We start from the raw sequence: 27,303 nt of genomic DNA, 5'->3' as shown, positions 1-27,303 counted from the left end.
TCCAAGCATATTTTCATGCATTTGATGAATATGCTCTTAGTTGCAAAATTTACCTTTGTTTTTAACACTTTTATATATAGCCAAAGGTGCAAAGATGGCCATGATAAAGGACAAAAATGGTAGGGACCTAACAGAAGCAGAGGAGATCAGGAAGAGGTGGCAAGAATACATAGAAGAATTATACAAGAAGGATCTCAGTGTCCTGGACAACCATGACAATGAAATCAATGACCTTGAGCCAGACATCCTGGAGTGTGAAGTCAAATGGGCTTTAGAAAGCATTGCTAACAACAAAGCGAGCGGAGATGATGGTATCAAAGTTGAAAGTCCTAAAAGATGATGCTGTTAAAGTGATGCACACATTATGTCAACAAATTTGGAAAACACTACAGTAGCCACAGGATTGGAAAAGATCAGTTTATATTCCAATCCCAAAGAAGGGTAATGCCAAGGAATGTTCAAACTATTGCACCATTGCACTCATTTCACATGCCGGCAAGGTCATGTTAAAGATTCTACAAGCTAGGCTTCAGCAGTATGTCGATCAGGAACTACCAGAAGTTCAAGCTGGGTTTTGGAGAGGTAAAGGAACTAGACATCAAATTGCCAACATTCGATGGTTTATGGAGAAAACATGGGAGTATCAGAAAAACATCCATTTCTACTTCATTGACTATGCTAAAGCCTTTGATTGTGTGGATCACAACAAACTGTGGCAAGTCCCTAAAGAGATGGGAGTACCAGACCACCTCACATGTCTCCTGAGAAACCTGTATAAGGGTCAAGAAGCAACTGTCAGAATGGGAAATGGAACAACTGATTGGTTTAGAATAGGAAAAGGGGTTCAACAAGGGTGTATATTGTCATCCTGCTTATTTAATTTATATGCAGAGTACATCATGAGGAATGCTGGCCTGGATGAAGCACAAGCTGAAATTAAGATTGTCGGGAAAAACATCAACAACCTGATATGCAGATGACACTACTCTAATGGCAGAAAGTGAGGAGGACCTAAAGAACCTCTTGTTGAAGGTGAAAGAGGAGAGCACAAAAGTAGGCTTGAAACTCAACATCAAAAAAACTAAGATCATGGCATCTGGCCCCATCACACCATGGCTAATAGAAGGGGAAGACATGGAAGTAGTGACAGACTTCACATTTCTGGGATCCAAGATCACTGCAGATGGTGACTGTAGCTATGAAATTAAAAGACGTTTGCTCCTTGGGAGGACAGCTATGGTGAACCTGGGCAGTATAATAAAAAATAGAGACATCACCCTGCCAACAAAAGTCCATGTAGTCAAAGTGATGGTATTCCCAGTAGTACTGTATGGCTGTGAGAGCTGGACCATAAGGAAGGCTGAACGCGGAAGAATAGATGCTTTTGAGATGTGGTGCTGGAGAAGACTCTTGAGAGTCGCTTGGACTGCAAGAAGATCAGTCAGTCAGTCCTAAGGGAAATCAATCCAGACTGTTCCCTGGAAGGTCAGATGCTGAAGCTGAAGCTCAAATACTTTGGCCACCAAATGAGAAGGGAGCCGGCTCAAGGTTGACTCAGCCTTCCATCCTTCTGAGTACCCAGCTTGCTGGGGGCGAAGTGTAGATGACTGGGGAAGGCAATGGCAAACCACCCCGTAAAAAGTCTGCCATGAAAATGTTGTGAAAGCAACATCACCCCAGAGTTGGAAATGATTGGTGCTTGCACAGGGGCTGCCTTTACCTTTTTAACACCAATGGATAAAGGACTAGTTCCAAAGAAACAGTCCATTAGCGTGGCTAGCATGCAACCTTTTATATGGAAAAGACATCCTATTGTGTGTCAGTTACCTTATTAATCTCATTTAGTCTTCTGGAAACATAGGCAATCAAGAACAATACCAGCAGGGATGTTGCTTTATCATTGATGTTTCGTGGCCTCGGTGAATGAGTCAGCTTTTGGAACACCAATATATTCTGAGAGGCTGCATTTTTCACCTTTTAAACTGAATCCTAACATAATGAGTCTCTACATTGTGCAGCAGTTGGTTATGAATCCCTGGGCAATTCTTGCATCTCTCATTAATTAAATAGCTGCAAAGTAGATGGGGATAGAGCTCACTTAGACAGTGGACAGCAAATTCAGGAATACCCCCTAGGTATTGCTCAGTCACTTGCAAAGTATGAATTTGCACATGAAACAGCTTTACAGAAGTAGCCTTGTGAACTCCAAGCATCAGAAGATTTCATTCAGGTGTTCCTTCCACACAGAGGTTACAGGCCTCCCTTTAAAGGCTATTGAGTAATTTCTGAAAAGGCTAGCATCTAATAGTGATTGGATCAAGGATACATTAGTATTATAAGGGAGGGTAAGGAGGAAAAAGGAGAAGGAGAAACACCCTGTTAAAGATTGCCAGGAGCTGTCTGAGGTGAAATTGCAGCTAGTGCTACTTTGTTTTTTTCCCTGTGGAGAGAACTGGAGGAATAAATTGTAAAGGTATACTAGATTGATATTGATATTTTCAAGTGAGCTGTATTAAATATCTAATTGGCCTCTATCCATAGCTAGAACAAAATTAAGCACTGGAGAATATAATAAACTGACAACTTCTGTAAGCCTCCTCCTGCCCTTTCTTCAGTCCTTAACCTTTCCGATTGATTCCGTGGTGAGTGTGAATTGCCCAGAGATATACATTCCTTTCAATGTTTTTAAACCAAATGTTTTTACTAGCAAATGCCTTTACCTTGCATATACAACTTATGTGTGCATGTAATTCTACTCCAGAGGATCTGTCAACTGCTTTTTCAGAGTACTGCTGCAACTCCTGATTTAAAAACAAATAGTTCACAAATAATGGATGGTGGTTGGGATAGTTGTGCTTCAGTTTCTTTTCTCCCTCATTAACCCACCCCTCCCTCCCCCCCCCCCCCAAAAAAAAAGAGGAGATCTGGAGGATAAATGCATAGCCTTCAAAGAACAAATAAAAATGTTCACAAAATGGAAGAGAATTGCTGCAGGGATTTGGTGGTAGCTAATGTTCAGTATTTTTTTTTTAAAAAACAACCAGTAATCAATACAGTTAAGGAGAAGGTTGCCTCTTATCCTTAGGGGAGGGAAGCAAAAGTTTCGCAACATGGCATGGGTGGGGAATTCTATGACTTGTCACAATTAATGTCACAAGTAATGCTCAATATGGGGCCATTAAATTTGTAGAAATGCATTCCACACAACTAGGGTTGCCAATCCCCAGTTGGGGGCAGAAGATCCTCCAGTTTGAAGGCCCTCCCCAAGCTTCAGGGTTATCAGAAAGTGGGGGAGGAGGAGGGAAATATCTGCTGAGCACTCCATTATATCCTATGCAGACCAGTTCCCATAGAGTATAATGGAGAATTGATCTGTGGGTATCTGGGACTGTGGGGGGCTGTTTTTAGAAGTAGAGGCACCAAAATTTCAGCATAGCATCTGCTGCCTCTCTTCAAAATGCCCCCCAAGTTTCAAAAAGATTGGACCAGGAGATCCAATTGTCTGAGCCCCCCAAAAAGGTGACCCATTCTTCATTATTTCCAAATGAAAGGAAGGCATTTAAAAGGCATGTGGTCCCTTTAAATGTGAGGGCCAGAATTCCCTTTGGAGTTCAATTGTGCTTGTCAAAGCCTAGCTCCTGGCTCGACTCCCAAAGTCCCTATATATTTATTGAGTTGGACCTAACAACCCTATACACAACACTTGCAGTAGCAATAGATGAACAGCATTGGAGAAGGACAGCACTTTCATAAATATTGCAGATAGAATAGTCAGAAAATGCAATTTCCCTTTAATAAAAAAAAATGTAACTATGACACACACATCCTCTTCCCTCCCTCAGAAGCAAGATTTTCCTTCTGTTTTTCCCCCCCTTTTCTGGCTGGCCTGCCCTAGTTACGTGTTTTTTTTTTGCTGAACAAACTATGCCTGTCCCACCCTATCACAGTATGATATTTTGCTGCTGGCTCAGTCCAGGAGGAAAGGGTCAAGATTTAACTGAAACCACTTAAATGGCAATCAAAGCTTTTTGAAATTAAAAAAACCCCAAAAATATTTTATGCAATGGAGAGGGGGGAAAGGTCAGGTGAAATCAGGGATAAAATTTCTGAGGTAACTTAATATAGACTATTAGGGTTTGTAGAATCTTTTGGGATCAAGTGCCGTGTTCTACTGGAGAAAGTTTTCCTTCCAGACGTTTCGTTCTCAGCTGCGGAGAACATCCTCAGTGGCGTTGCATCTGGAGCAGGCACTCAGACCTTCTTGGCTGCTGTGGGGTTTGAGGAGTGAAGGGGCCTCAGCATGGTACAATGCCATGGGGTCCATCCTTCAAAGAAACCATTTTTTCCAGGGGAGCTGGAAATAAGGTGGAGGGGGATATGGTTAAAATGAGGTGCTCCCCAAGGTCCTTGTAGGATTCATGCTTGTCAATCTATAACATTGAAAAGTACAAACAATATCAAGCAAGAAAAAGCAAGAGACTTCTTAGCAAGGGGATCTTGCATCAGAAAATACCAATTAAATAATCATGAACAAAGTTTATTAGCAAACTAGACTTCATACAGGAGAAATAAAAATTTCTTTGCTCTCCTTTAATTTCAGAGCAGTCCATTTGATTGTTGTGAGTCACCACATTTACTTGTCTTGCTTAGAAGCACCCTGGGAGACATTAGTAAACTTGCACAAAAAATAAAATTTCAGTCAAATTTCACTTTTGGGACATACTCTGGTAGCTACAGAACGAAGTTAGAGTCCAGTGGCACCTTTAAGATCAACAAAGTTTTATTCAAGGTATGAACTTCTGTGTCCATGCACACTTCCTCAGTTACAATGAAATGGCAACAGAAATAACAGTCATACATATGGAGGATGGCAGTACATTAGCATACAGAATAATGAAGATGTTTTTAACAGATTAAAAGAATAACAAGCTTAGTTTATATGGCTGTCATCTGTTTGGGTTCAACTATTGGGGGGGGGAATATAGCAAGGAAATAAATATGTCAAAATTGGAGATTGATCTATCCTTAATTGTGGAATGGTGAGAGGCTATCCTTAAGTTCCATCAGCCATTTCTCAAGCATGGACCAGCATCTTTTTCTTTGAAGTAGGGCAATTGTGTAGAGTTATTTCCCTTGTTCCCAGACCAGAGAAATACATTTAAATCTATCATTCCAAAATGCATGTATACTAGGCTTCCCAATCCCCTGGTCCCAGTGGGGGATTCCCCGGTTTTACAGGCTTCCCTCCACCCCCAGCCAGCAGGGGAAGCTCCTCCCCTACAGCCACCCTGTACCTCTAGATCTCGGGCAGGACCTGCAAACAGGTCCTGTTTTAAAATGTGTGTGTGCCTTTAAATTGGAGCAGGAAGTACTTCATGGGGAAGGGTTAGCAACAGCAGTCCTTGTGAGAGTGCAGCCCCTCTGTTTGTTTTGCTTTCCTTTTGGACAAGTAAGTGTATGCGTAAAAGAGCACCATAGCCCCTGTACTTTCCAGACCTCGTTGTGGAGGCACCAGAGACTCCTGCTTTGTTCTACTACTTCAGACCAACATGGCTGCCCACATGCATCAGAGACAGTTAAGCGTGTGTGTGAGGGAGAGAAAATGGGGAGAGGGGAGGGAACCCTATTATTCCCTATGGAGACTTATTCTCATAGGAAATAATAGAGAATTGATCTGCGAGTATCTGGGGCTCTGGGGGGGGCTGTTTTTTGAGGTTGAGGCACCAGATTTGCAGCATAGCATCCAGTACCTCTCCCCAAAATACCCCCCAAGTTTCAAAAAGATTGGACCAGGGGGTCCAATTCTATGAGCCCCAAAATAAGGTACCCCTATCCTTCATTATTTCCTATGGAGGGAAGGGATTTAAAAGATGTGTGGTCCCTTTAAATGTGATGGCCAGAACTCCCTTGAAGTTCAATTATGCTTGTCACACCCTTGCTCCTGGCTCCGCCCCCAAAGTCCCCAGATATTTCTTGAATTGGACTTGGCAACCCTAATGTATACTTAGCTACATTCTTAATTGTAAAGTGTAATAAACTGAGACTCCATTGTTATGCTCCATTGGTCTCCTCTCAAGCAACTAACAGCATCCTTGTCATAGAGGTGTTATGTCAGAGAAATCTATTCCAATATATTGCATTGCATTACAACCACTATTCCAATATATTTTCCAAATAATGGAATACATTAAAATATGAGGATGCATAGCCCCTCTTGGTGAGAATGAGTTTAGCATATCTAATGAATTAAGGAACCAATATCACTGTTAAGTCCTGGAAGGTGTTTATTCCGAGTATTGTAATATTTTAATGTAATTCAGCAGTTTTCCTTTCCATTCTGTTCCCGAAGTTCCTTTGCAATAAAACAGCTGCTTTGAGGTCCAGAAGTTTCTGGAAGTGTTCTCTTATAGGTTTCTCAGGCTTGTGATTCCGGATGTCAGATTTCTGTCCATTTATCCTTTGGCGTAGGGTTTGTCCTGTCAGGACAGCATTAAGCTGCTACTTTAATTCCTTCTTAATTTAATAGGTATGCTGGCCCCATTTTATGTTGGACTGCTATCTCAACAGGTTATTAATCAAGAAATCCCCAGACAATGAAGAGGGAGGAGCAGGGCCGATGCATCCATTAGGCAGCCTGAGGCAGCTGCCTGGAGCACAACCCTGGGGGGAGGGCACCAGTTTTGGCCCTCCTGCCTGCCCTTGCTTCTGAGGTGAGGGAAATAGTATGCTCAGTGGCGGTGGCCATGGGGCTTCTGGCCTTAGCACAAACATGCACACCGCTTGTTGCTTGCCATTGCACATTGGCAAGCTTGTTGCTTGCCATTGTTGCTTCCGAGCACAGACATGAGGGGTGGAGTGACAGTGTGTATGTTTGCATGCACACTGAAGCAGAAGCCTCACGGCAGCCACAGTTGGGCTCACCCTCACTGAGGCAGTGAGGGTTGGCAGGGGTGCCTGGCCTGGGGTGCTGGCCTTGTGCGGGCTCCCCAGTGCCAGTGCTAGGGAGGAGTAGGAGGAGAGTTGGCTTTATACCCCACCCTGCCCAAAGGAGTCTTGGAGTGGCTTACTATCATCTTTTCTTCCTCTCCCCACAACAGTCACCCTGTGAGGTACGTGGGGCTGAGAGAGTTCTGAGAGAACTGTGACTGACCCAAGGTCAATTAGCTGGCTTCATGTGGAGGGGTGGGGGATCAAACCTGGTTCTCCAGATTATAGTCTGCACTCTCAACCACTACACCTAGCTGGCTCTCAAACTGAACTGGACTATCCCCGTAAAACTTACAATATCTTTGGGAAATGAAGCAGTACCAGCTTCAAGTGTTGGGGAGGATACTGCAAGCTACTAACTGTGCCATATCTGCTGCTCCTGGCTGCCGAGGAAATGCCCAGAGGGGTCAGGAAACAGAAGCAAAATACAGGATTCCTTTTCTTCAAACAGTAGTACAAGATTATTTTTCCTCAAGGGAAGAACATGAGACGGCAGGGAGAGCAGATGCTGATTAAAAATAAGTAGGGAGTTAGATGGCAGTCTTCTGGGGCCCCAATTCTGGTAATTAGTTAGGGAGAAGATGGTGGTGGCCACTGCTTGAGATTTGGCAGTGCTGGCATGCTGGGGATTGGTGGGCACTGGGCTCCCATAAGATGCCTGAATTTGCAACTGATGTCAGCTTTTGATCACAAGGCCTCGTGATTGAACACCCTCCAGATTATTTGAATCTTAATCAGCACTGGACATTTATAAAACAATATTAACAATAAGAACTTTTTATTATATATTAATTACATCATATCTCAATAGTAGGATTGTCCCAGGAAAAGGCAGTTACATTTCAGGAACCTAGATAACATAGTGAGCCAGTGTTATCAACAAAGCTGAGTGCAGCAGAGAAGAAAGGAATGGAAAAGGTAACTCTTTTTATATATTTCTGAAAAAGGCACAACCTTAGGATCCCATACAGGTCAAAATTAACACTCAGCAAATAGGGATACCCACCTCCAGGTGGAGCCTGGGGATCCCCCAGAATTACAGCTAGTCTCTAGACCAGGATTTCCCAAACGTTTTTCCATCCATGGCCCAGTTATTTTTACACATCTCCTTCATGGCCCACTAAAATTTGGGGGCGGAGCTGGGAGACAGGAATTGTGTCACAGAGACAGGGGAAGGAATAAAGGAAAATGGAGCTCAGGCTTTGCAGCCTGTGTCAGTCTTCAAGGCTAGTTTTTCTCAGTACAACACAGAGATGGGTAAAGGAAGGAAGCAGAGCAGAGCTCATGCTTTGCTGAGGGCGGCGCTAGCTTTGGCTTTTCTTGTGACCCGGTATTGAGGCTTCCGTGGCCAGGTCGTGACCCTGCAAATGGGAAACACTGCTCTAGACTAGTTAGATCAGTTCCTCCAAAGAAAACGGATGCTTTGAAGGATGGACTGTATGACATTTGTATCCCACTGAGGTCACTGTCCTCAGGCTCCATTCCCAAATCTCTAGGAGTTTTGCAACATGGATCCAACAACCCCTAGCAGATGCAGGGTTGCGAATAAGGACTAGTCCTACCTAGTGCAAACTAAGAATTGAATTCCCTCTGCAAATCCTTGTTATAAAGTTGTTTCTTTTCTCTCTTTAGCTCAACAGAGACATTATAAATGACTGTGTATGCTGCACAATGATATTCTGATTTGAAAGTGGCTCAGCTATGGCTATTTTTAAAATGATTTACATGTTTCAACAAAACTGATATTCAGGAAATCACCAAAGTGCTGCAGGGGTCTTAAGCAAAGGTGGAACAATCAGTCCTGGCATATGTATTACATTTCACCTCTTGATTAAAAAAGTTAAGAAGAAAATGCTGAATTAAATTTTAAGAGGCTTTAGAATCTACTCAGGAAGAGTGTTTACAGATCAACAAGACAGAATCTATCAGTGGGTTATCAGCAAGCTGCCTTCAGTGTTATATACAGACCAGAGCAATTATCGTTGAGGTTAATGCCATAAAAGTATAGCTATCAAATACTGGTTTATGTAACAGCTGCAATCTAATTAGTCCCTTCATGAATGCAAACTTACCACTGGTGAACACACTGTTGGGATTCTCCCCACACAACTCAGGGAATTAAGCATCTAAACAGTTTATAATGTAAGACTATAATATTTACTGTGAGCCCTGTGGCACAGAGTAGTAAGTTGCAGTACTGCAGTCCAAGCTCTGCTCACGACCTGAGTTCAATCCCAGTGGAAGCTGGGTTCAGGTAACTGGCTCAAGGTTGACTCAGCCTTCCATCCTTCCAAGGCCGGTAAAATGAGGACCCAGCTTGCTTGGGTAAAGTGTAGATGACCGGTGAAGGCAATGGCAAACCACCCCATAAAGAGTCTGCCAAGAAAACATTGTGATGCGACGTCAACCCTTGAGTTGGTAACAACTGGATTCTTGCACAGGGGACTACCTTTACGCTAGTATTTGCAGAAGAAAGGAGAAGGCTCTGCTGAAAGTACAAAGAACACCTTACATTATTATGAATATATTTGAAGTTGCTTATACTGATCTATCAAGTTCAATTATGTTGTAGCTGACTGGCAGTAGCTCTCCATGTGTTGAGGTAAAGTACTTCCACATTTCTTTTTAAGGAGACAATGCCAGGAATTGAACCTGCAACCTTCTGCATGCAGAGCAAAGGCTCTGCCAGTAAACCATGACTCCTTCCCTTTTGGATTGTGATCATTTACTCAAATCTAGCAGTTCCTTGAGGGGACAGGAGGTTGAGTGCCTGTCTGCACAGCCATTGAGGTGAACAGGAGAGACAGATGAGAAACCTCTAGTTGCAGACAGGAAGAAGTTGTATGCAACATTGTAATATTAGAGTACCAAAGCCTGTGTTCAGTCACAGCAATTTAATAGAGCAAAAAATTAAAGCACTGTAAACAAATAAAGTCACAGTGAGAAAAACAAAAAAATTAAGCCACATTTATTAACCTCTTTGGCAAGTTCACTTCAAAAAAATTAACACAGCTGTCTATATATAATTGGCAACACTTAAGCACGAACAGTAGCCATGACAATTTTATTGATAAAAGAAAATACATTTTGTACAAAGCTGCAATTCAGTGTAACAAACTGCCTGTTTCAACCAAGAATGTGAGCCACAACTGCAATAAGCAATCTCATTGAATGTACTTTGTATCATGATCACTCTCACAAATATTAGCCTCTTGTTCTGCATGTCCAAATATTCTAATAAATATTATTACTGAACCTGGCATGCACATTTTTCTCCGTTAATGTTTTGTAAACGTGAACATGTTTAAACCTTTAAAATCTTTTTATCACACAACATAGGCACTAAACTATAACACCTCATGTTGTCGGACGGTTGATGTCAATTTTCATGCATCAGTTCTAAAAGAGTGCAAATGTAAAACTTTGTTCCACTACTTAGCCAACCAATCAACCACATCTCTGCAAAAGACGAGAAGGGCTGCCTGTGCAAGCGCCACAGAAATCTGCCTGTGCAAGCGCCACAGAAATAAACTCAAGCAGCATGCAAGCCTAGCAATACTCTTGTGCAACCTGTGTCAGGGACATTCTTGGGGGCAAAGGGAGGTGGCATACAGGGCAGCCGTAGCACCGACGAGTGACACAGAGGCCAGCTCAGAAGACAGGCCTATAGGCTGGGAACTCTCATAACATTGGGTGCAGCTGGTTGTTGGCATTGGGAAGAGAGGGCTTACGTGGAAGGAGTCATGTGACCAGAGGGGTAGGAAAGGCTAGTGTCCTGGGTCATGTCCACCTTCTGGGGCAGGCCTTGAAAGAAGTCACGCACAGAATCAGTGTGGAGGGTGGGAAGACTGGCTGGAAGAGGAACAACTGGGCCAACACATGGAGAGTGCAGGAAAGTGAGGTTGAACTTCACCTGTGAGGTGGTGCAGCAGCATTTCATTGGCATGAGGCAATAAAGGAGCCTTTGTTGCCAGACCTTTGACTGGAGCATCTTTGTAGCAGTTGTGGAAGCCCATCCTCCCCTAAGCCAACTGCAAGCCCATTCTGCAAGCTCCCCAGACCACAATAGCAGCCACATCCAGGACCACACAACTTTTATTCATTTCAAAAAGGCTCATGCAAGCAATACTGTGGTTGGGTAAATGATTTTTGCAGATACAGGGCTTGAGTACCATTAAATTCAGTCAAGTGCTAGTTTTTCAATATACCTACTGTACAGAATTGGATGGGCAGAATTGGTGTGAATCACAACTGGGAAACAACAACAAAAAGGCAAGGCAATAATATATTTTGGCCATGAACACTGATGTTAAGTAAGGCTGCAACTCTGCATGCACTTACCTGAGTTAGCCACACTGAATACACTTAGCATGAATTGTATTGGACTGCATAACATACAGGCATGAATTTCAAACATATCTGACAGTCTATTATCTACACAGATAGATTCATTAGGGTCCTAACTTTAATTGTGGTGAAGTGTTCTACTAGATTCAACTTAAATCCAGACCTTATTTTCTGTTGGAAAAAGTGCCTTTTTCTGGAGATTTGAACACAAACCCCAGTTAAGCCCACTGATCTCCCTTAAATGCTGCTCCTGGAGGAAAGGGGACCTCAGGAATACATTTGGCTGTGTATTTACAATACAATTGGAGGCCTGCAAGAGGTAAGAGAAATTGGGAGGATATTTCTTTTTGCTAGCCAAAATTTTTGTCTGGATCCAACCTAGAGTATTACATCCTTGCACAAAAGGTCCTTTTGCAGAATTTGCATTTCTCCTAGATAATGTTATAAAAACCCAATCCACTGCATTTGGCAATGGAAGTGCAAGGAACTCTGAGGGTTGCACATTGTTAATAGAATCTGGTTCCCCAGGATGTGGGTCTCAGAAAAAGAGGCAGGGGGATGGGAAGAGACATCCAAAGACCCAAGCCAATCTTGTGCCATGCATTATGTTTGCATTCATTATAAACATAAATGGCAAAAGAACCAGATAACTGCATTACAACAGAAACAAATTGTCAAGCAGGATGACCCTAAGTGTCTTACTCTTACCATCCACTGAGCACATTTTGAAGCCTCCCCCCCCCCCCCCCCATCCTTGACTCACAGCAGGGCCACTTAAGCTGGAGGAAAGTTCGTTAGGCTTGAAGGCTTTGTAGAGGATAGTTTGATCCACCTCAACATTTATTGAGGGTGGGGTCTGAGAATAGTGCAACTGCCAGACTGTGGAGCTACAGTAATCAAACATCTCTAACAAAAGAACAGGCCAGGGAAGACTGAGGGACTGTTTAACTGCAGTCAAAAGGAAGCCCTCTTTGCCTATAGAATGGGCATCCTAACTCTCTGAAATGTGGCGAGTCTGATTCTTTAAGGGGATATTAGAATGCCTGAAAATTCCACACTAACTGGATAGAACACACGAAAGTCACAGGCAGGAGAAAATTGGCTAAGTCCCCATAGAAAAATAGGTGGTAAAAACTGAATAACAAATGAAGTGGATAAAATCTTTAAAATAAAAATGCAGAAACTAAAGGATTACCCCCCGCCTACACACATCTCTATCATGGACTCACATATCTGGGTTTACATGCATTACAAATTTACTTTTAATTCCTGAATGACAAAAAAGGGCTTCTCTTTGCTGAAACATACAGATTTATGTTCTAATGCCACTGCGCAGATGCAATTTTAAGGCACTCTTCAAGCTCTGATACAATTGATGTCTGTGTTAGCACTGTCCCCCAAAGATGAGTGCTGCCCCTCAGGAAAAATGTTTTAAAAATCATTTATATAAAAAAAATGTAAGATGCACATGGGGTTTCCAAATTGACCCTGAGCACAATCAGGGAAGCTTCAGTGCAATTTTCTTTGTTCCAGGCTAAAAAATAGATTTTTTTTTAAAAAAGTGAAATAAAATGAAATAAAATTGCAAGAGAGAGAGAGAGTTGGAGATTCCTCCCCTCCCTAACTCATGCAGATGAGGAAGCTAGTAAAGTCATGAGGGTGGCGGAGGTGGGGGGGGGGAGGAGTGGACAGTAGCCATCTACCCCCTTAAACTGAATCCTCTTCCTGTTCTGCTGGCTGTGAGTGGGGGGGCCATTCTTTCAGCAGCTTCTAACTCTCACTCTTTTTCTCAGCTCCCCTGTCCCACAGGATTTCCCAACACCCTGCCACCCTAAATTTCCTGGCTACACCCCTATTATAGAATCAAAGTAATTTGGGCTGCTCCCACATGCATTTATTTGCCTTCAGTTTCAAAACAGCTAGCAGTTCATCTTCAGCGGAAGCTTCAAATCTGAAAAAGAAATCCCTGATACGTGACTCGCTCTCCCTGGTGGTATATTCCACTCAGTAACAAATGCACAACATGGAAAAGGTAGCCAGGCCACTGTTTTTTCTCTGTTTTCCGGGAGAAGGTTTGGAACTGCCCAGTCCCTAGTTAATCACCTTCTACCTCCCTTAACTCTTTGTATGGAAGAAAGGGGGAAATTGCCAACTTAGGGTATGAACAAGACACACATCTGGAGCTCATCAGTCAGCTGCCTTTTATTTTTTTAACTAAGCTAGAGAAGAAAAATGAATGAATTAGTTCTGCTGGAGGATTGGATAAAGTTTTTGATTGGGAGGAAGAAGTAACTGCGAAGCTGATGGGACTGGAGTTGATTAAATCATTCATGCTGCTATTGAAGACATTCCTAACATTTATGCCAGAACAGGGAGATGGTAAAAATCAACACACTGAGCAACAAATGAATTGGTTGAAAAGCAGCACCCACAAATAGAACCATTACATAAATATAATGTACACCTGCATTAAGCCAAGATGTTCTCAGTGGAGGAAAAAAGATGGACCATTTAGATTCAGACATGAAGCTGTACAATGGATAGTGCCAGTAGCCAATTAAGCGGATAGAACTTGAGAAGGTCACTAAGTGAGGGAGCTACAGTACTGATACTCTCCTAGGCTCTCATTTAATCAACATGAGCATGATTTATGTATTCTCCCTGCTCTGAAGTGGTCTGCCATATGCAGGGCCATGAAAAAAGGTAAATAAAAGCAGCACTTCAAAGTCCTGCTTTTGAACAGTCCATAGTTTATTTGAACAGTTGATTCAAATACAAAAAAACAAAACTCGGGTCTGGCAAACTCCCAGATGCCCACCATGTGAAAAAGCTGGTTGGGCATCACTGTTAGCAGTCCCATTTCTGAATCTGCATTGTAGCCTTGCAAAGAAGGGCAGGATCATATATGTCACGAGTGCCACAGTTGTCAGGAAAAAGGGGACAACCTCTCCTATAACCTTGACACTGATCCAATTGAAGCTTGGAGCATGTACCTTCTTATCTTCTTTTCCTTTGAACAAATGTTCTCAGGTCTTCACTTGCATGTTTCTAGAAGCAGGCAAGGAAACACTTCAATGAGAAACTGGAAAGTCCATAGTTCCACTCATTTTGTCAAAAGCAAAAGGATTACATTTCTAGAAATGCATCTGTGAGGACATTAATCCACTACTCAGCAGGTCAAGTCCATTATAATGATAGAATGACAATTATATACTGTCTCAAGCAAATCGTAATGGTTTCTGTCAAACATGTTGTAATCTTCAGTCCAGACAAAGACATGGTCAAACGCTTCTTCACAGCAACCAAAAGAAAAAAAGTCTCCTCTCAGTTTTTCTTCTGAGGTGTATATAAAAGTTAACTTGGAAGCTCAGGACTGAAAACATTCTCTTACTGAATCTTATCTTTCTTCATCACATGCACAAGGTTGTTGTTGCAACCTTTGATTGTTCAGCTGCCAAAGAAAGGGGAAAAAAAAACTAAATTAGCTTTTGAACCCACCACCTTTGCGGAGCTCCTTAAATGTCATGCTTTATCTGGTAGTAATAGATCAGAAAAAAACCAATGAATTTGGGAGACAGAAATTAAAAAAAAAATAGGAGCGTTTCCAAACAAAGTACTATTCGGAAGGCTTTGGACTGAATCCAGTGCTCTGCTTTTGTAGCAGTGGAACCTTTGGCAGCAGCCAAGAGTCACCTGCACACAAAACAATGATTGGTCAGTAGAAAGCTCTTTACTACCCAAGAGTGCTCTGGACTGGAGCATAGGATGTGGGAAAATTTGGTGTGTTAACAGGGCTGAAGCAAAGGTGTGTTCCATCAGTGTCTTAATTGGTTTCTTACTTGAAAACCCTTATGTGGAATAAGCTTCATAAGCGGAATCAGTTTCGAGCACACTGCTTTTGAACTCACTTAATGGCACTTTTATTCTGGATCTATTATATTATGTATTGATTTGGGCATCTATAGCCTAATAGTCCAGTTAGAAATTAGGTGGGTTCAGAAAGCACTCAAATGAAATTAGATGCTCTTTAGGAAACCAACAAAATCACAGAGGAATCACAGGGAAGAAAAATGAGAAAATGTTTGGAATGAAGCTCACATGAGGAAGAGCCAAGAGGAGGAGACAAGTTTAGTTTAAATAAAATTAATGGGGCTGTTTTCAAGTAGCTACTAGGCTGCTTAGAAACAAGAAACCTTTTTTTTTTTGTGCCAGAACAAGAAGACGCAGCATAGAAGCCATAATCTAAATGTGTGTCCTCATGTACATATCCCTGCAGAATGGAGGTGGGCTAGCACGCCATGGCTCTATATGCAGCAGACTGGAACATTCAGACGGACCAAGGGACCCTGTTAGGGGATAGCTCTCCACTGTGGGGTTTGTGTAGTAAGAATATTTTTCCCTGGGGCAGGGAAAGGTAGCTTTATCTCCTTTGCAAAACATAGGGTGACTCTTGAGCTGCTGTGGTAGCAGAAGCATCAGAGATAAGCAGTCGGATCACAACACAGCCGTTTTACTTGGGAGATCTGTAAACAAAGATTTGGTACCAGGACCAGTTGCCCTGAGGAACTGCGACCACTCAATAACCAGGAATGTGAGAATAGGGACTGTGGATACAGTCACACATGCTAAATAATGCAGTTTAAATATACTTCAGAAACAGTTTAAAGTGGATTTTGCCATTTCACATAGCAAAATCAAGGTGGAAAGTGCCTTGAAAGTGGGTTGAAAGTGCATTATTTAGTGTGTATGACTGCACCCTTAGAAATTCTGTGTCCACACAAGCCAACTAGGGCAGTGGAGAGAGGTGTGACTTTGCCATTTCCATACAAGCAGCTTTTATTTCTTTAAACTATTCATTCTAAATAATTATGCAGTTTGAAGTTTTGTTAGAGTTTTCAAGTGAAATATTCTTCAAATGGTCTATTTTTAAAATCTTCCTTTGAAAATGTGATATTACACACCTTCTAAGCCCTCTCATCTGTTAACATAGTAATTTAGAAACATTAGGAGGCTACCACATGTAGAATAGCCACAGCACAGAAGCACAAAAGCTCCAGGAAAAGATATAAATAAATCTCTTTAAACTGTACTTGGGAAGGAAAACTATAAGCACTGTTCCAAGCAGCTGCAGTAAAAATACCTTCCTTAGACTGTGTTTCTTTTTCACTGTAAGATGAATTACGTACCTGTTACTTCATATAAAATATACCAGGGGTGGCCAACGGTAGCTCTCCAGAAGTTTTTTGCCTACAACTCCCATCAGCCCCAGCCACTGGCCATGCTGGCTGGGGCTGATGGGAGTTGTAGGCAAAAAACATCTGGAGAGCTACCGTTGGCCACCCCTGAAATATACGAAACAACAGTATTATTTGCAAAACAATTCCAGGTGCATATCCTCATAACTTATGTGAACAACTCTTTAATTAATCAATTAATTAAATTAATTATTTGGTTAAACTAACACTACAATGCGCTACAACACTACAACTACAATTCATTTCTGCCCATTTCAGATGGCTATTCTTCTTTCAGTCTGACAGATTAGTACAAGAATTTTTAAATTCAATATGAACTGTATATTCCCCAAGAACTTTAATAAAAGACTGTCTAAAGCAATCCACACTACATGCAATAATTAGGGCATACAGCAGTATTCAAGGCTAACAAATTGGTATTTTACTGAATTTATTTTTAACTTCTGCTCACACATGCATTTGTTTGGCCGATCCACATTTTACATATGACAATCAAAAATTTACATTGCAATATTATCTGAGGAAGAAGAGTGGCACTGAAGCCAACAGCACCAGATGCTCACCTGGAAGAGAAAGCAAGTTTCTGAGATCAGTGCACAACTTTGTTAATAGAAAATTCTGCAAAAACTTGGATTTACAGACATGAAACTGTCTTTCTACAACTCTTCTGATAGGTTCAGAATTTATTATCAATAGGTTAAGTATTTATTATCAATGATTTTAATCAGTATCTGCTGTGTATAAAAAGGCAAAGTCTATCACATACCAATGTCATTTAAGTTACAATAAGAAAAAGAAAAGTGTTACGAATTTTCTTCAAAGGAATACCCACAGCACAGCCCTCGATTTCCCTAAATCCCTGCAATATGGTTTAGTCTTTAAAATGGGAATTTGGAAGTCAACAAAAATAAGAGTTGTGTTTGCTTAAAACAAGACTACCCAACTGTAAAGTTCTATGGCATTTTAATATAAGGTACAATCTCATGTGCGCACTTCGGAATAACTGCCACTAAAGTCATGGATATTTGTAAGTAAACATGCATAGGATCATACTAATGCTACAGTGAGCTATTCACATTATGTCAGACCTCATTAAAATTGATTTCACAAGCAAAATCAACTACTCAACTACCTAGAGAGCATGAGTTTTGAACATCAAGAATGGATAAAACAAGCTTAGCTCAATCTAAGCTTGCCTGTTAAAAGTGGATATGCAAACATTCAGAATGCAATGTCAACTGGTCAGCCTTTGTCCTTATTCAGGAACATGTTCACTCTCCTTCCTGAAGCACTGCAATGTCCGTAACATCCAGGGTAAATCTGGATGTGATTTCCGTGAGATCTTCCCCTTAAAAACGTGCACAAAACAGTCACAGTCCTGGAGCCATGTGCAGGTTAAAAATGTAAAAGACACAAATATAGATTGGTAAGTAAAGCGAAGATAATTTTTTTAAAGTTTTAACATTGCCTTTGAACTGACATCTCATTTTCTGACTGTTAAAGCCGCAGTCCTAAGCTCTGCTCACGACCTGAGTTCAAGCTGGGTTTTCAGGTAGCCGGCTCGAGGTTGACTCAGCCTTCCAACCTTCCAAGGTCAGTAAAATGAGTTTCCAGCTTGCTGGGGGAAACTGTAGATGACTGGGGAAGGCAATGGCAAACCACCCCGTAAAAAGTCTGCCGTGAAAACTTTGTGAAAGCAAGGTCACCCCAGAGTCGAAAACGACTGGTGCTTGCACAGGGGACCTTTCCTTTCCTTTCCTTTTCTGTACCACTTCAGAATGCATACTTTAAAAGTTCTCTCATATAGAAAACTAGGGATAGGTAAGAACCTCATGCCATTTCCCTATGCACAGGGAATTTTGTTGTAGGGACAAGCACTCATTTATGTCAGCTCTCAAATGCCATCTGAAGTGGTATAGTCCAGTCATAGTTTTACGATTTCATCAACTACTTGTGAAAGTTTATGCTGATTTCAACAGATCTAATCTCCTGGGCTGCAACCTTTGGGAGTGGGCTCCATTGCAACCATTATGATTTCCATGTAAATAGTCTTATGACTGGATTGTACACATGCTGGTGAAATACAGCCCGCAGCCACAAGCCTAGTCACATTGGGCATGTTTTCTCTTAAAAGTTAAGCACATTTAAAAAATTACTGATTTCATTTGGAAGGGGCTAAGCACTTGTTTGAACTCCCTGCCTCTGAAATTCATGGGAGTTTTAATTTCCCATCTTATGTTCATTTGTTCAGAAATAAGCTCTACAGAACACACTGGAATGGATTTTTGTGTATGCAAAAATAAAGCTATATTACACAAGTGCTTAAAACTTTGGGTAGATTATTTTCATTCCTTAGAAGTCAGATCCTCTGATTTCAAACGATGCCATAAGCAAAGCATAAGAAACACCATGGCAGTTTAATAGACCATCATCTGCACCCTCATGGCCATTTTTAAAAATAGGATATGAAAAATGACATTGTATTATGAAAAAGATGGTCGTTTATGTGGTCTTTAATAAACAAGCACAAATTAGCATCGCTTTGTATATTCCTCATTTCACTAAAAGGTAAACTACACTGAAGAAGATACTTCCAAGCAAACATAAATTAGTTTAATGATAATTGAAGGAGTCCTTTTTTGTCTTGTTTTGTACTGGGAATATAAGCTTATCAAAAGAGCTATGTTTATCCTATATTGTACTGCATTTCCAACTGGAACATTAAACAGCAAACTTCAGCCCAACAAACTACTTGTAGGAACATTTATTGAATTATTTAACAGTTCAAACTCAGCTCCATGTGCAGTTTATAGCGGATTTTTCCTTTTAAAAAAATCCTGTAGCCTTTTCAAACAGTAACAGCCTTAATGAATTTTTCAGGTTTTCCCTACTATGTAAAATTATTGTTTATGCATGCTCACTATTTTATTTGCTTATTTGTACAGAGAATGGAGTGTTCTAACTATGCATATATGGTCTATGGAATTCTTTACAATTCAGATGCATTTAAATAAAACAAAGTACCAACGGACAAAACATTTCTCCCAAAAAGTTGAGGCAGCCTTTGTTGAATGGTACTTATTAAAAATATATACTCTCACAAGGAAGAAAAGAAAACCACACACATACACACAAAGTGTCCCTTTTCAGTTTAGATGATGAGATCTTGGCAAGCAAGGGCTCACAGTGAGTTGCAAAGCAAAACAGGCAGTAGAGAGCATGTTTCCCTACATACAGCCCGATCCCATGCACAATTGACTATGAGCAACAACAACAACAACAATAAAAATTGCAAACTTTGGGTATATATAGGCATCATTCTCTGCTTGGCACAAATGAGTCTGTGAAGTCTCTTAAGGGTGTGTGCAAAGGGGGAGCAAGCATGGGGAGGGGGGGAATCAAGCTAAAGTCTACCCATCATGCATAGCTATTTGTGCGCTCAGCCTGCTTCCCCCTCAGGACCTCTTCAGACATCAGAATTGGAGCTGAGGTTTGTGAGCCTGGGATCTGCGTTGATCTCATACCTGTAGTGATAGCCTTCCATGTGGTCTCTACAGGCATCTCTGATATTGTACATCCACTTTTTGATCCCTTTTCGGTTCAAGTACAAAACAAGCAGGAAAATAGCTCCAATGAGAGCCAAGACTATCCCAAGGAAGACATAAGAAGTCTGTAGCTGAGTTTGGTCTTCTGTTGTCGCAGGACAGTCCAAGCCTGAGAATTTGAGGGTCACTAAGGGTCTGCCCCGCATCTCATTTGGATAAGAGCACTTGAGAGTCTCTTTGGCCTCAACAACGTCACTTTCCTTAAGCCAGTTCACCAAGTCCTTGATATGGCAGTCGCAGACCCAAGTGTTCCGGCTGAGGTCAAGACTACTGAGGCGGGGAAGCCTGCGGAGTTGAAAGACGGTGTTGTTCCTCAGGCACTTGAAGGCATTGTCACTGAGGTTGAGGCTCTGCAGCTGGTGGAGGTTTGAGAAGTCTACATTATACAAACCCACCAGGGAGTTGTTGTGCAGGTTCAGATGCTGGAGGCTGGGCAGGGAGGAGAACATGTCTGCAGGCAGATGAAGCAAGTGGTTGTCGGACAGATCCAGGTGCTTCAAGTTGGGAAAAGCCCTCGGCTGGAGGAGCTCAGTGATGAGGGTCACATTGCTAGTGTTTGAGAGGGAGTTGCTCAAGTCCAGCTCCTCTATGGAGCTACTGCCATTACCAAAGGCTGCAGTGCTGAACGATGAAAGAAGATTGTAGCTGAGGTCCACCTGCTTCAAGCTGGGCAAGCCAGCCAAAGCATCCTCTCCCACCCACTCCAGGCCATTGCCACTTAGGCTGAGGTAACTGAGCTCTAGAGGGGGTTCAGAGAAGAATGTGCCAGGCTGGAGGCCACTGATGTGGTTGCCTGTGAGGAGGAGGTCCCGCACATAATGGGGCAAGTCCTGTGGCACTTCAGTCAGGTTCTGGTTGACACACGTCACTGTCCTGGCCTCCTCAGAACAATAACAGGATTCAGGACAATGGGGAGGCTGCTGAGCCAAGACCCAGTTGGGAAAGACCACTACCACCAGCAGCCCTTCAAGCAACACAGCTCTCCTCCTTTTCTCCCCAACTAACGTGGGGGGTGCAGAGCCCCAAAGAGAGCACCCCAGCATCACCGCCTCTGCCAGGGGCTGCTCCTTTGTGGCGCTCTCACTGTCCGGTTGCTGCCGCTGCTGTGTGCCCCTGCAACACTGTGTGCCTGTGGGAAGCCAAGGGCAGGAGATGACAACCCCTGGCACATCCAACGATCCTGGGTATCGGAGAACAACACAACCCCTGCCCCTTGGCAGGATCCTTGCTAGTGTATCAATGGCTCTGGGGGGTGGCCCAGGACCTGCACCAAGTGCCAGGGGTGCCTTTCTTGTACTTCCAGGGCTGGCTGTTCCTGAAGTCCTAGTGTTTCCTCTTTTGCAGCCACAGCCACCCCTGGAAGAAGCAGCAAAAGAAAGGAGATGAAAGCAACAAAGCCTCAACAAAACCATTCTCAAAACCTTGACCAACATGCATCCCCGCTCTTTACCAGAACTGCCTCCTGCTTCCTCTCCCCACCTTTCCATCTGAAAAGTCACAAAAACAAGCTTATCCGCTTGCATAACGACACCTAAGTGTCTGACGGGTCACCTTGCTTCCCCTGTGTTTTGTGAGAACAATTTCTATCATCCTAACCAACATCTGACAAACCTGGTGTTGAGGGAGAACTTTCATAATTTTTTTTAAAGCTTCCATGTACAGATCAGTCTATCCCGAATCTCGAACAAAGTGAACTGACCACCACTGGAAGCAGAATGTTGGATCAGATGCTTGCATTTGCGTTACAATATTATTATTTCTGTATGTCACTATAAGGGGCATTTGAATTTTCTTGACAACGTATGTGGACAACCTTCTCCCTGTCTTCCCTTCAGGTTAACAGGGGAGACCCTGCTTTGAGCCAGGGTTTCACAACTACTCCCCCCACAGCCCCAAACTCAATCCATCTCAAGCAGAGCATCTCCAGTTTCACAAACCAGCTGCTTGCACTTCAACCATCCTCCCACAGCCAGTATCACTTCTGAAAGAGAGGCTTCTAAGTACTCCACGCTGGAGTCCACAGCCGCGACTGCTACTTGTCCCAGGTGAGGCGCACGATGCATCATGGCGCGATCCTGCCTGTCGTTCAAGATCCTTCTTGCTTTTTCAACCGACTCCCCCCTCCCCCATGGCTGGAAAGCGAGAAGCCTTCCCTTCAGCTCTTCTTTCCCTGCCTTCTAACTTTCCAGGCCCCTCCGTTCTGTTCCTCCCAACTCCAGGATGGTTTACTCCCGAGGAAGCACGGACAAGGACCGGCCCGTCATCCTGTGCACAGCAAGGGCTCGTCGGGGCCGAACCGACGGACTTCCACCGCAACACACCCGCGGAGACCCCCGCCACGTGCGTCCCCAATCCGCGCTCTGTTCCCTCTCTCTGTGCACCTTCCTGACGCAGCGCTGGCGGGGCGCCTCGACGGGCACCTGGAGCGCCAACCCACCCAGCCCCTTCCCTCCTTACCTGCCGCTGCCTTGCTCCGCCCGGGACTCCCGCTCCGTCCAGTCCCGCGCCAACTCCACCGCCGAGTGGGAACTCCGCCGGGCGAAGCAGCAACTTTCCCTGCCGCTGGCTCTCCGACCCTGCCTAGGCCAGCCTCCTCTGCCAGGAGAAGCCAATGGCAGGCGCCGCTGCGGGCTGGGGTGCCGCCCCGCTCCTCGCACCACGCCCACTCCGGCAGCCGGAGGCGGCTCGCGTCGCCCTGCCCGAGCCGACGGGTGGCGTCTTCTCCCCGCCGGGCGAGCGGAACTGCCGGCGGGGCCGCTTGGCCCCTCGCCGTCCCTTTTGGGAACAGCAGCTCAAGAGGCCTCCTGAGCGCCGGAAGAGGAAAAAGGGCTGGTGCGGTGGGGAAGCTTTCAGGGGCAAAAGCAAGGGAGGCGCCCGGCTGCTTTCTGCCTCCGCTCGAAGGCACTCGCTGCCTGCAGGCGTGGTGTGTGGCTGAGCCCTGCCGCCCGCCGTGCGGCCGAGGGAAGCGGAGCTGCCAACGACGCCTTGAAATGGCTCCAGTATCACGGCGCGGTAAAGTTTGGTCCTGTTCCGGGGCTCAGTCGCGACCGAAGTTTTCTCCTTCGTCGAAGTTGTAAATGAGAGGCGCGAGGTGTCTCGGCCGCTGTGGATGGACTTGGGTAGAACTGAGCCGCGCACGGGCCCCTCGCCTCCCTTGGCCCTTTGGCCTCACCAAGCTGGACTCCGAAACTCGGCACGGACGAAGCTGTTTTTCTATTCTACGCCAACTGGCGGCAACGCTGCGCTGCCTCTGAGGGAGCATCCAAAACCAGGTGTCACAATAAATCTGCTGCCATTAAGGCTGCTGTTTGTTTAAACTCGGTGGATTGTTTGTTTGATTAATCCCTCCATAAGTGTCTGGAGAAGAGAGGTCTGCCTCGTGAAAGCTTGTGCTGGAATAAATGTTGTGAGGTGTCACTAGACTTCTGCTTTATTTAAGCCTTCTACTAGTTCCGCGGTCATCCGTTTTCAAGCACTCCTACCAGCTTGGGGGCCCAATGGTACAATCCAGTGAGAGTTATGCCTCTCTAGATCCACTGATGTCCGTGGCCTTAAAAAGGGGGTGACTCTGCTTTAGATGACTGGGGAATGCAATGGCAACCCACCTTGTCAAAAGTGCCGTGAAAACGTAGTGATTCAACATCACCCCCAAGTCCGGCACGACTGGTGCTTGCACAGGGGGACTACCTTTACCTTTTTAAACTCTGCTTTGGATGGCATTGCAAGCTGCTCCTTACTGTTGGTTTCGCCTGCCTTTTAATGCAAACATACCCCTTCCTGAGACAAAGATGTGAGCATGATGTGCTTAGGGAGCTCAGATTGCACAGCTAGAATACAAGTCATAGGGCTGCGTGGCTCTGTGGAAGACTCTTTGCTTCTCACGCAGAAGGTCCTAGGTTCAATGCCTGACATCTCCACTTAAACGAACCAGCAGTAGGTGATATGAAAGACCTCAGCCTGAGACCCAAAAGAGCTGCTTCTTGCCCGTCATATGCTGTCCTCTCTTTTGTACAAAGATCTAGCATATCATTGACCCAGAGATCAATAGAGGGACATACTTGAGATTTCCATTGCTGTAAAATGATTTGCTTAGCAACTAAAGCCGCCCTTTGGATCCAAAATATGTGGTATTTTGAGAGTGGCAATAGAGTGGGTGTATATCCTAGGAGTAGATTATTTGCTGTGGAGTCTTATATTAGCAGTTAATGTGAGATTGATTGATCCACCTGTCACAAATGTGTGATTTTAGAGCAATTCCAAACCATGTGAATAAGGTGACCTCTGGGTTTCTGACAGCACCAACAGGAATCATTCTCAATGAGACTAACATGATAAAATTTAGTAGGGTACCAATACACTCACAAGAGAGTTTTTGGATAGATAAACCTTAGTCCTAAATCTGCAGAGGTGGGTTTAATGGCTTTTAGTGCAGTTTGCCATTGGGTTGGTTGAACTGGAGTTTTCAGTTCTGGGTTCCACTGGGAGTGGATATAATCCAAATTAAATTTGGTTTGGTGCCTTAGAAAATTGTTATATAAGGATGGGTGAGAAGTAAATATTTCTGCATTGCCTTACATGTCTCTGCCCTTTGGGCTTCCATTTAGCTACTCCTGTATATTTGAAATGTATATTTGTTTTTGCTGCCTGGAAACTTCCTGAGGATGGTTTGGCCACATATTTATAGCAATCCAATTGTGTTATTTCATAACAGTGTCACAAAGTAGCAAAGTTCTGTGTAATGCCTTGCAATTGGCAGTTTACCGGGAAAGGAAATGCTCTGAGGAGTCCAACTGGGACGGAATATTGTGCGCTGACCTCTAATTTGGGGCTGCCCGTCTGTAATCACACTGGATTTCCAGTTACACAGAAGCCCATTAGTGGTGTTCTGTCAGGATTCTGGCCCACTGAGAATACAGCGCCGTACTCAGGGCCTTTGTAGCTGATGCAGAACTGACGCCAGAGAACATCTGCACTGGCAGATTGGGGGCATGGCCTTTGTGCACTATACTGTTCTTCTTGTAGGGCCCAAAGGAATAGAGAACAGCCTAGTATGAGCTGCACCAGCACTCCTGAAAAGGGTGACTGGAGGCAATTTACAGCACAAGATATCTATGTTTATGCGTAAGAGGAAATTTTGCAGCTTTTCCTCCCTGTGGCACTGCACCATGACAAAAGGTGCCTGTTAAAAAATCTTTTTTTGACCCAACTAAGTCCCTGAACACTAAGAATGGTTATTGCACTGCAAATGAAGAAGTTTAAATCTCACTTCTTTAGAAAACTGGCTAGTTGGAACACTATCAGTATGATCCTCAATGAATCCTTATAAACCATTTGACTTCAGTGAGGGTTAGAACAGGGGTGTCAAACATGCAGTTTGGGGGCCGAATCAGGCCTCCAGAGGGCTCCTATCAGCACCCTGAGCAACTGGCTGTCATCTGCTTCCTTCTCCCTATATCTTGCTTCCTTTTGCATAACAGCTTGCTTTACAAGGCTTGCTCAATTGCACAGGAGCTACAGAGCAAAACCTCTATTTTCTCCATTGGCTGAGGCTTCTCCCTTGGGGAGGAATAGCTTGCTCTGCCAGGCTCTCTCAATTGCTCAACAGAGCTACTGAGCCATCCTCTCTTCCTTCTACTGGCTGAGGCTTCCCCCCAGTCCCCTGGGGAAGGAAGGAAAGAGCCAGAGCTTTCTTTGCCCAGTTCCCTGGATCCCATGGGAGAAATAAAATAAAGCATCTTTAAGACCAACGAGTGCTAATGTTTTACGTTTTTTTTTTAAAAAAAATAAATAAGTTTCTGTTATTTATAGAATTTATATCTCTGCTACCTAATCTTAAATAGGTACACACATGGCTCAGCCCAACCCAACATGGCCCAACCCAACAAAGTCTCATTTATGTCAGACCCAGCCCTCATAACAAATGAGTTTGACACCCCTGGGTTAGAAAGTAGAATTCTACCTAGGATTGCACTGTACATTGGCCATGAGTATATGGATAAGACTCAGAAGACAAGCAGCAAACTGGAGTTTGGTTCTGATGTACTGATGTACTGACTTTGAGGTACATTTTGCATATACCTCAAAATGTTTCCAAATTGTATCTCTTGGCCCAAACAAATATGAATGCTAAAGGCAACAAATCAATTCATTGTGAAGAATGCTTCATAATTTTACTGAATTTGAACTAAGATGGGTAGCCATGTTAGTCTGTAGCAGTAGAAAAGAGCAATAGTCCAGTAACACCTTAAAGACTAACACAATTTGTGGCAGGGTAGAAGCTTTTATGGGTCACTAAGTGAGCAGTGACTCATGAAAGCTCATACCCTGTCACAAATTTTGTTAGTCTTTAAGACTCTTGCTCTTTTCGGCTGAATTTGAACTTGCAGTGATTCCCCATGCAAGTGTTTCTGGAACTGATAGCTATGACCTCTTTTCTTTGACAGATCTGAGTGTGTAAGAACCTAAGAATCACCTGCTTGGATTTCCTTTGTGTCTGTTGAAGCTGAAATTTTACTTCACAAAAATATTTTGGTCCTGCAAAGCTATGCCTGTTAAACTGTATATTTAAGTTGTAAGATTTAAACCACAGACAGTAGCATCTAGTCTCCATAATGGGGATCCTTCAGAAATGTCTCATTTGAACATTAAAGGTATGGTCTGGCACTGTTTCAATGAGTTTATGATTTGGTGTCAGTGTTTATCATAGCTGTCATTTTGTGTGCATGTGTGTTCCATTGTGTATAATCTTTGCATAAATCTGTTTTTCCACCAGAATGTATTTAGCTGATTCCTGCAAATTAATGACCTTGCATATCTGTCTTCTCAGACAGCTAATGAGAAAATGGAAAATTATTTAGTAGGTATCTAAATTAACAAATGTCAGCATATGCTGTTTAAACAGAAAACAATTTACAAACATTTTAATAGGCTTACAGTATCCATTATGAATAACTTAATTTTGCTGTGCATAGTAAATACCTACTGATTTTTCCCCTTCACTGCAGGAATGTGGATACCCTGGAGTACCAGGGACAGCTCATACAACCATCAGCTCTTTTATACAATCTGAGTGAGTCAGAGTGTTTACTACCAGAAATGGTGCTGTATAA

General features: G+C 43.4%; 1 protein-coding gene and 1 long non-coding RNA gene across 3 annotated transcripts; one reads left to right on the top strand and one right to left on the bottom strand.

Moving 5' to 3' along the window:
* Positions 1-14,067: 14,067 nt before the first annotated feature.
* On the bottom strand, positions 14,068-22,884 carry TPBG (trophoblast glycoprotein). 2 transcript variants are annotated; one of them, XR_009555310.1, is made up of 2 exons: positions 22,652-22,767; positions 14,068-14,785 (listed from the first exon to the last, which is right to left on the bottom strand). XR_009555310.1 is itself a non-coding variant. In XM_060236503.1 (2 exons), exon 2 carries the CDS (start codon positions 21,235-21,237, stop codon positions 20,056-20,058), a length of 1,182 nt encoding a protein of 393 aa, XP_060092486.1. In that variant the 5' UTR covers positions 21,238-21,550; positions 22,652-22,884; the 3' UTR covers positions 19,087-20,055. The 2 variants fall into 2 exon arrangements, 1 of the variants encoding a protein (XP_060092486.1); XM_060236503.1 differs by lacking the exon at positions 14,068-14,785 and adding an exon at positions 19,087-21,550 and having other exon boundaries at positions 22,652-22,884.
* On the top strand, positions 22,877-26,862 carry LOC132570074 (uncharacterized). The gene is made up of 2 exons (XR_009555311.1): positions 22,877-23,466; positions 26,638-26,862. It is a non-coding gene; the product is annotated as an uncharacterized LOC132570074 (long non-coding RNA).
* Positions 26,863-27,303: the final 441 nt, after the last annotated feature.

The sequence above is a fragment of the Heteronotia binoei genome, chromosome 1 (genome assembly GCF_032191835.1).
Source record: "Heteronotia binoei isolate CCM8104 ecotype False Entrance Well chromosome 1, APGP_CSIRO_Hbin_v1, whole genome shotgun sequence".
NCBI classification, from domain to species: domain Eukaryota; kingdom Metazoa; phylum Chordata; class Lepidosauria; order Squamata; family Gekkonidae; genus Heteronotia; species Heteronotia binoei.
This window is presented reverse-complemented; position numbering and strand designations above follow the sequence as displayed.